The 10,131-nt window shown below is 32.4% G+C and overlaps 1 protein-coding gene across 2 annotated transcripts in view; it reads left to right on the top strand.

Annotated features, from left to right (window-relative positions):
• The window catches only part of Ralgps2 (Ral GEF with PH domain and SH3 binding motif 2), a 128,752-nt gene that overhangs the window by 58,509 nt on the left and 60,112 nt on the right, over positions 1-10,131 (top strand). For both annotated transcript variants that reach the window (XM_010630230.2, XM_010630231.2), the window contains exon 8: positions 2,572-2,698. In XM_010630230.2, the coding sequence (XP_010628532.1) occupies positions 2,572-2,698 (127 nt within the window). The remainder of the gene's footprint in view (positions 1-2,571; positions 2,699-10,131) is intronic.

Raw genomic sequence — 10,131 nt, forward strand, 5'->3', positions numbered from 1 at the left:
ACACACAGAAGCAATAAAAGTGAGCAACCTATTGCTTCGACTTCATGAATGAAATCTTAATGTCAGATTTGAGAAAACAAAAGTGGTTGTCATATTGTGGGGTATAGCTCAGTGGTAGAGCTCTTACAAGAGGCCTTGGGTTTAATTTCCAGAATTAGCAGTCTCCCTCAAATACAAGTACAAATAATAAATTATTTTTTGTGGAAGACTATAAACAATATATGATACTCTGTAGTCAGAATAAAATAAAATATAAGGAAACGATGAACCCAAGATGTAGGATTACTGTTACTCGTTGCTTAAAGATAATCAAGGAAATTGGATATAGAAGGAACATGGAAGTGGATAAATTACTGGTGTGTAGTTCTTATATAGGAAGGTATCAGATGTAGATTTATAACAAACTCATACCAAGAACAAATAATAGTTGATGGATGTCATAATCAAAGGATTATAATCCGTACCCAGAGTAAGAGATTCATAAATATTTATGTGGAAAAGTATATTCACACTTATTTTACAAGAATGCAAGTCAAGGTATGAGGGGAAATCTGAGAGTCTTACATTTCTTACAGCAACTGACATGAGCAAGTATATTGGTTTTGTGTGTGTGTGTGTGTGTGTGTTTTATTTTTTTGAGACAGGATCTCTCTATAGTTCAGGATGGCCTTAAATTTATGGTATTCCGCCTGCCTCAGCCTCCCAAATGCTGGGATTACAGGCATGTACCATCACATCCAGCATGAGTAGGCATCTTGTAACATTAGGTGAATAAAGAATCTGTCCAGAAATCTGTGGGTCTCCTTTTTTAATAATATAAAAATATGAAGAGTTTTTCCCCCCAGTTGTCATACTCTTGACCAAAAAAAAAAAAACTGATCATGAGAAAAATCTGGAGAATTATAACGTGAAGTACTTCGTTTTTGTTTTTGATTTTATTTTTGTTTTTGTTTCTAGTGGGGAGAATATAATGAAATAATATTAAAGATCATATAAACATCAGAAAAAAACTGAGAAAGTTAAGACTTCATAGTTATATCAAGGTTCTGAGTACCAACAGGGAAATAGTCTGTATTGAAGTGGTTCTTTATATTCTTCTGTTAATCTGCCACATACTGAAATGAATCTTACTAATCTGGTTTTTGATTTATTATGAAAATTTCAAAAGTAGATTTTTACTACAATTTTGTGTTTCATATGTAGCAAGATCAGTGAAGAGTTCCAAAGAATTTGTTTCTCTTAGTGTTTTTTGAGTGTGTGAATTATGATTGGTTTATTGTTAGTCCTACAATATTCTATAACTGTTTTGCTCATCTGAATACTTTATTCAGAATGGTTGATTTAATTGACTGGTGACAAGCAGAGTTTTGCACCTTATCTGGAGAATGCTACTAAATTGTGTTGAAGTGGGTAAAGGAGAAGATTATAAAACTACGTAGACACTGGAATTTTATCTAAAACTTTAAAGCAAATGACTCATTGAAATCATATTTTAAAGGAACACTATTCATTTTTGTGATAGAGATTATCTGAAGGTAATTTGCGTCTTTGAGAGACTTAAAATTGCTCAGTCATAAAAAAAAAATAGATTCCAACTGTATTTTTTGTAGTACTGGGAAAACTAGATTTCAGAATATTCTGTCTCCAGGGCCAGACTTTGAGACCTAGAAAAACAGACACGGATTTATGAGTGAGTACATGACTTGAGAGCACTAATGTATTCTGTTACGTGCTAATCCTGTGGTCATCTTTGAAGTTACAGTCTGCTCATCTCTAAATATTCAAAGTTTTCTGTCAAACTTATAGGAAAATTAAATGAGAATTATATAGGGGAAGTGTTTTGCTTGATATGAAATAAAGTGAAATCTTATTACATACTAATGAAATAGTTTTGTCATACAGTTAAAGAAGAAAACTTTCACCAGTCTCTGATATGATTAAAAAATTTTTCTGAACCTTTTAGTTAATATTGTGGGTGGCTTGCCTACCTTGCATGTCTTTTACTCCCCCTTGATTATTTCCATTGATCTCAAATAGCACTCATTACAAATTTACTCTTCAGGCCTCTTAAGTTACACTAACAAATGATAAAGTGGTGTCAAGGACAAAAAGTCTTGTCAGAACTTCAAAATTTAGGGAATTAGAAACTTTATTAGGACTAACCATCATTAAAATTGTCAAGAAAAATTGTTACCACAAAATTCATTATTTCTTTATGATTATGCAAAAATGATCTTATCTTTGAGGAGGTAGTCAATAAAATATTTAGGCAGTAGAGCTGAATAAGAATGTATAATTTACAAAAATGATCGATAGATTGCTTAATCATTAAAAATAGTAAAGATGAGAAATATGTATTACTAGTTAATTATGTACATACAGAGACTGTTTTATAAGTAATTTGACTTATTAATAGATATGGCTGACTTTATTTGTATACTAAACAAAATATAATTAAGGAAGGTATAACTTTTAAATTAAAATCCAAATTTATAGTAAATACAACTTCACATCTTTGCTACAATAAAATGGAACTTGTAAATAACTTAGGCTTTTCTGTTTGTTTTTTAGTTATTAAGTCGAAAAGACAAAACTACCTTTGAAAAATTAGAGTATGTAATGAGTAAAGAAGATAACTACAAAAGACTCAGAGACTATATAAGTAGCTTAAAGATGACACCTTGCATTCCCTATTTAGGTGAGTTATGTTACTGTGTTTATTCCTAGTTGTTGCTCTTCCTTAATTAGTAGATAAGAAATTCAAGGCAATTTTTTAGTTTATGTATCTTGAAAATAAATTACTACAAGATTGCTAAACTGAAAAAACTGACAAAAGTTGTCAGCCTCATTACCTGGAATGTATTTTCATATTGAATTAGTCTTTTACCCTTAAAGTTTTTCATTGAAATGAGCCATATGATGAAAATGATGTACTTTAGCTGTTTTAGTAATGCTTTTAAAGATTGAAACAGTAGTTTACAGTGAGATTTAATATATTAACTGAAGATATTGGTCAAAGTTCTTATATTGTTGGCAGGTATTTTACTGTGAAGAGTAGTCTCAGTGAATATTGGTATTATTGTTTGCCTGCATAAAATCAGTTTACTATGGAAATTTACCTTACTGCACTGACAGTTCTGTAAATTTGTCTCTTTACTGTTACCTTAACAATGTTTATAGATTCCAAGAACTATTTAACCAATAATGTCATAAGATTGTTTTCAACAAAATATGAATAAGGCTGGGTGTTAGGTTTTTAAATGAAAACAAGTCCTGCGCAAACTGTCCTTTTAAATTTGTCTATAAATTAAATATGTTATATATTCCTAGCATACATTAAGTTGATTTGATACTCTGTAGAGTATTGAAGTGATAAATATTTGTTTATAGTATCTGTGGCTCCCATTTCTACTCTTCTAACTGCTCGAATTTAATTTCAAGATAAATACTTATGAAAGTAATTGAAAAGTTATTTAAGAGACTCCACAAACCTTTGAAGTCTGTACAGTGTCAGTGTTTAGAAGATAAGGCAGGGACTGGCTGTAATCCCAGCACTCGGGAGGTTGAGGCAGGAGAATTGCTGCGAGTTCAAGACCAGCCTGGGCTACATGGTTCCAGGTCAGTCTCAACTACATAATGAGACCCTGTCTCAAAAAACCAAAAAAAAAAAAAAAAAAAATAAGGCAGGGACAAAGATAATGGATAGACATCCCTTCAGCTGCTTAGTTCCTGGAGAAAAATTGAATTCATCCAATATTATGGAACCTCCTAGGATTGCATGGGGCGGGTATCCATTGTTGAAAGCGAAACGCCCTTCAGTTGATAGCCACTACATGGTATATATTTGCACTTCTTTTTGGAGACAGGGTCTCACTAGGTCTCCCAGGCTGGCCTCATACTCTTGATCCTCCTGCTGAATCTCTTGAGTAACAGGAATTGCAAGCTTGTATTCCCACACCCAGGCATGTGTTCTACTTTTTAACCATAATCTTGGCCGTCCCCATACTCGAATATATAGTTTGGGAGAATAGAAGTTTTAAAAAAATATCTTTGTAATTCACAAGAACAAGGTTTTTATTTCATGAAGAACGTTATAGTAGACTGAAAATTGGCAGGCAGTTTCAGAGGGGCTCTGCTGTATCTCTGCTTTCAAGACATAGAATTGTCTGTATTGGAAGTTTTCTTTGTTTTTCTAGAAGCGTGCATAGGATCAGAATCATGTTCTTAAGGCTGGATGGATTCATACTGATTTCTTTTCATTCATTTCCCAGTTGAAAAAACTTAAGTTTCAGGAAAATAAAAGACCTGACTCAGAGTCCTAAGACCTAATTAATGAAAACTCTGCCATCTGCAGTCTTAGTTTTGCATCCTCCATTTATACCTACTAAACTCTCATGCTAAGATGTATTGATTTTATGATTCTTTTCTTGTCATTAAATTGTCTTTTTCACACTAAATTCCCTAATTGGTATCTTTTAGTAAAAAATATTTTTATTAAAAATGAGGAAATAACAATAAATTCTTTTGTTCAACAATATTTGTTTTATATTTTCCGATAGTGGTGACTTTACATGAATTTTGGAACTGTGTATATGTGTATGTATACATGTTATGTACATATATTGATGTGCACACATGTATATACAGAGAGAGAAAAAGGGAAGAAACAACTAGCAAAGGTGTCTCTGTGGAATCTGGAAAGCCCTGGTACCTGAAACAAACAGTAGGTCATTCCTTTGGTTAAAGCATATAAGGCAAATACTGAGATACAGATGTTAATTTGGACAAAATATTAGAATGATTTTATATTATCAGTTCAATATTTAATAACTCCTTTTGTGTCACCTCCCACATTTTTAAAATAGTGCTGAGGACTAGACTCAAGGCCTCACACATCTTAAATACTCTACAATTGAGCTGTATTTCTAAGCCTTTTTTATTTTTTATTTTGAGACAGAGGCTTGTTAAGTTGTCCAGGCTGACCTTGAACCTGAAATGTTGCCTTGGCTCCCTGACAGGCATGTCACAAGCTGTCTCTTTCTTTTGTATGTTCTCATGACTTAGAATTGTGCCTTTTCTCTATCACCATAAGGTTCACTTAGCTAATAAAAAAAGTATCCTATTCTTACTGAGTTTTTGTTTGTTGGTTGGTTTGTTTAGTATGTTGTTACTTCCCTCTTCACTCAGTAGAAATTTTCTCAATAAGGTCACCATCAACTTCATAGTTGAAATATCTAATAGGTATTTATTTCTCAAGCTTCATCTTAATTTTGTGATTCAGATGGTAGTTATTTCTCCTCCTTGAAAATCTTCACAAGTAGCACCAGTCTTCTTGGTTTACCTTCCATACTTCTGGTTTTTATTTCACTGATTTATCTTTCTCTGTATTCTGGGTCTCAGTCCACTTCTTTGTTTATTCTTAGTGGAGTGGTCTCATTCAGATTCTTTTTATATATATATTGCTTAATGACTCTCAAATCTAGGCTAGACCTTGTATATCTAGCTGTCTACTTAATTCTTGAGGCCTCATAACATTTTAGATTCTAAAATATTGATAAATTAGTAATTCCAACATGTGGAAATGGACTCATCATCTTTTCCTCTTTTCCAAACCTGAGCCCCGTCTTTTAGCTTAGTCTACCAGTGATCACATCAGTGTAGCATTATCTGATGCTTATAATAGTAAGCATTTAGTAAATGTTTGTTGGTTCAACCAACTAAATGCCTTTCCGGCTCTTCCCATTGTTCCTGCAATGTTAATTGTTTTAATTTCTATTTCAGTACCATAAATGAAACTGTGTAGCCTAGTTCCATTATGAACCTCTATTTCTTATATTCTATATAGGTGACACATGTGTCTCAGATCTACCCAAGAATTAGAAACCAAAAAAGGAAAAAATGGTAAAATAGAGACCATACACTTTAGCATCTGTTTAATTTTATATATTGGTAGTCTTCCTATAGTTCATCCTTATACTATTACATGGAGAAACATGTAGATTATGGGATGATTATGGGCATAAAATTTAGGTAGATTTGAGAAATGAAACATTTGTCAGATAAGTTAACGCTGGCTCACTTAATTGTTTCAAGCGTGAAAATTATCCTTTGAGTGTAGCGTATACTGAATTTTATCTCAAGCCTTCAGAGTAAATCTGTTCAAAGCATTCTTGCTTTTAAAAATGTGAAACTTAACTCCTATACAGCTTTTTGACTTCTTGATTTACATCATAGACATGTCTCATTTTAAAAATTCCTGACCTTCACTAGTGAATTGTTTTAAAGAATGAAAATTTAACATTAATGTTCCCATACTTTGTTCTCATTTAAATTTAATTAGGCTGTGAGTTTTAAAGTTTAACTTAACCTTGATTTCAGAATCTTTTCCCATTCATATGAAAACAGACATAGTTCATTTACCAAAAACTTGAGCATTTATAAGATGCTGTACATTTGATAGCACAGAACTTGGCCTGAAAATGTTTCAAAGATAATAGTGAAAATGGTTGCCTCATTTAACTATTCTTTGGGTGTACAGAACGTGCATTTATCTGTTGTATTTACTAGAGATTCTTAAGGAAAGAATTTATCAACCCAAAGAATCAGTAGTGCAGGTTGAAAACATAACAGCTAATCTGTTTGTTAACATGAGAAAGATAGTCCAAACTAAGTGTTTTTTCTACTAAAAATAATTATCAAACACAACCATTCTTTGTGAAACTTAAAAAGAGGATAGGGATTGAATGGTGATTAAACTCGTTGTTTCCTCGCTGCAAAATGTATCTAACTCAATATGGATTAAATTATAAGCTGTAGAAAATGTAGTCTTGGCTTTCTGTTCCTCATCTTTTGAAAAATTGTCTCTTCTATTGGTTTGCACTCAGGTAAAAATTTGTCAGCTTGGACAATATAGTGAAAAATTCTTAGAACAAAGATGCAATTTGTCTAGAGAGGAATAGTTTGGCAAATCTTAAGGAAAAAATAGTTTTATATGAGAATTACTGTTTTAAATCTGAAAATCATTAACAGTACTCATTTGTTCTTTTCATTGGAGAATAAATAATCTTAAGGGGCTTGTTGAAGAATTTGGCATGGGAAGTTTTACTTTGCTGCAAAAAGAAAATGAGTGTCATACAAAAATAATTTAGTTATATGAAACATAGTAAATACTCTTTCATGTGTATTTGTCAAACCTTGTTTCTACTTTATTCATGTAATAGAGAGATGTAGTAATAGCTCGACAGGATTAGGATGCTTTCTCAGAAAGAAGGCATATTTTTATAACTATGAAAACAAGTAAATTATCTTAGTAATATGTATTGCTTACTCTTGAGTAGAAGCAGAATGTTACAGAGAAACTTTTGTAAAATCTCCAGCCCTTCTGCAAGACCCAAGTATACTGGTGTCTATATATATTTAACTCCTTTCTCTTTTTCTCCAGTCCTCTTCCCTCTTTTATCAACTTGAAATGTCAAGTTATCACAAGAGGTTTTTTGTTTTTTTTTTGTTTTGATATTGAGGATCAAACTTGGGTTCTTGCCACCTGCAAGGCAGGCCATGGAACCACTGAGCTAAATCCCCGGCCCCACAAGAGGTTTTTAAATAAGTTTTTGTTGTAAGAAAAGGCTTATAAGTTTCTGTAATACAGTGGCCCCTCCCAAAGATACCCCACTTTTATTTCTGTAATGATACATTCATTAGTGTACCTCATTCCCCTTAAACCCTGTTTTGTCTTGGTTCAAAGATTTATCCTTAGCCAGGCGTGGTGGTGCACTCCTGTAATCCCAGCACTCGAGAGGCTGAGGCAGGAGGATCTTGAGTTTGAGACCAGCCTGGGCTATGTAGTGAGTTCCAGGTCAGTCTCAACTACATAGTGAGACCCTGTCTCAAAAAACCAAAAAAAAAAGATTTATCCTTACAGCATATAAACAAAAGTAAGCATTTTAGTATACACAGTATTCATTCAACTAATTGGATAAATGTTCCTCTTCTGGCTCTTCTCATTATTCCTGCAACTTTTTTTGTCTTAATTTCTGTTTAAATGCAATAAATAGGCAGGATTTAGCTCACTGCCACTGCACCTGCCTCACAAGCTCAAGGTCCTGAGTTTGATCCCTGGTAGTGGAAAAACAAAGAAAAATGCAATGTGTGTGTGTGTGTGTGTGTGTGTGTGAGAGAGAGAGAGAGAGAGAGAGAGAGAGAGAGAGAGACATATTCTTTAAAATCAGTAACTACTTACCCCGTTTTATTTTAATATCTCAGCTAGCAACCAGTATTTGCTTAGCACTGTGTTTGGTACTAAATAATGAGTTAAATGGACATTTTCCTTCCCTTTGATGGAAGAGATGTATGTCATTGTCTTTTGTATTACATTGCTGTCCTCATCACAGGTAATGAAAATTTTAAAGTATACCTGAATTTAAAGAATCTTTGAGTTTTATCTCATCCTTTTTTTGTTTTTCATATATTGTTTTGTTGAATAGTGATCTCTCAGTAGAAAATAGTTCTTCAGTTTTATATTACTTTCAGAAATTTTTGTTAAACTATGTGCATGTATTTAAAAGTCAGATGCTTTCAGCAAAATCTAAGGCTTCCTGTAGTTCTTTAGGAATTAATGGGATATTTTCCTTTCTTTTCTATAACATTTGATTAAATACAGAAAAAGCTGTGGCAGTCATCTCAAAAATGTCTTGTGGTGAAAAAATGTCATTGACTCTTCATATTTTATGAGTTTTATTCATTTTTTGTTTGATTTGTAGACACTGTATACCCTAGATTACTTTGCCCTATTGTTTTGATTATATATTATTATATATTTTGTTCTAAAACAGCAGTAAAGCATGTTCAGTCATTTTCTTTTGGATCCTGAGAATGAGCTCTGATCAAATGGCAGCTAGCCCTAGCCTTTTCTTCTGCCAAAATTACATTCGTGTTTTCCATTACCTCATTTATATCCTTTTTATACCTTCTCTTTTTTATTATTTAAACTTCCTGTCATATTCTTTTGCTGTATATTCTGAAGTTAACGTTAGGCCAAAGACTTGTGTTATATAAAAGAGCCAAGGATGGAGCTTTATGAATTTTATTCTTATGTTTCTGGTTATTGAAGAGCATATATCAAATAAAAAACAAAAGCACCTTTACCGATCTGCATGCTAATTATTGATAAAATCAGATTCTCCCAGTGTTAACATCTTTGCCAGTGGTGGTTCCAGTTGTTGATACCTCTGGAATTTGTTTTATAAGTTTTTAAACAGTTTTTTTAAAAATCAAGAGTTAGCTCTAAGCTATAAATATATTTTTCGAAAGAGGTTATTCCAGAAGATGCCTAATAAAGTTGTTGATTGCAAAAATGAATAAAGCCAGAGTAAGGCTAACATTAGTCACACACTGTAAAATGGAGTTCACACTTTGGACTAGCCATGCTCCACTGGATTCTGTTCTGAAGTTATTAAATCCTCATTATTGGGAAAATAGCTGACAGTTCCCTGAAACTGTTTTAGTACCAAAAACATTGGCACACCAAATATTCTACTTTTTTTTTTATTTTTATTTTTTTTGGTATCGGGGATTGAACTCAGGACTTTGAGCTTGCCAGGCAGGCACTGCACCACTAAGCTACATCCCTGACCCTCTATATTTTTATAATACCAACATTTTACTTATAAGAATCATTGGAAAATTTGGTGTTCATTGTAACATAGGAGAAATTCATTTGTATATTTCTCTTTTATTTCTTATTTAAATGATACATGTATTATTTGTGTGTGTGTGTTTTTAAAATAAGCATTTTATATTATGGATCACATAGTTCCTTTGGGAAAATCATTACACAATATACTGTCAAGAAGTCAAATATAATCATTAAATGTGAAAGCCACAAATTCAAGTTGAAAGAACTTTTATTCAGTCTAAAAAAAGTATTTTCTATTGGCAGAATTAGAGATTTCTCTCTAATTTCCTGTCTGTACTTTTATAAATAAGATGCATTACTTGGCTGAAATCTTAAAATAATCTTTTTCATTGGAAGTTAGATCATTCTCATAGTGTTAAAATGAATTAAGTATCTTGAGCATATAGTTTTGATTTAAAATAAAGCTAAAATTTGCTTTCATTGTGACAAATATTTAC

The sequence above is a fragment of the Fukomys damarensis genome, unplaced genomic scaffold (genome assembly GCF_012274545.1).
Source record: "Fukomys damarensis isolate Sample0158 unplaced genomic scaffold, DMR_v1.0_HiC HiC_scaffold_11, whole genome shotgun sequence".
Lineage (NCBI taxonomy): Eukaryota > Metazoa > Chordata > Mammalia > Rodentia > Bathyergidae > Fukomys > Fukomys damarensis.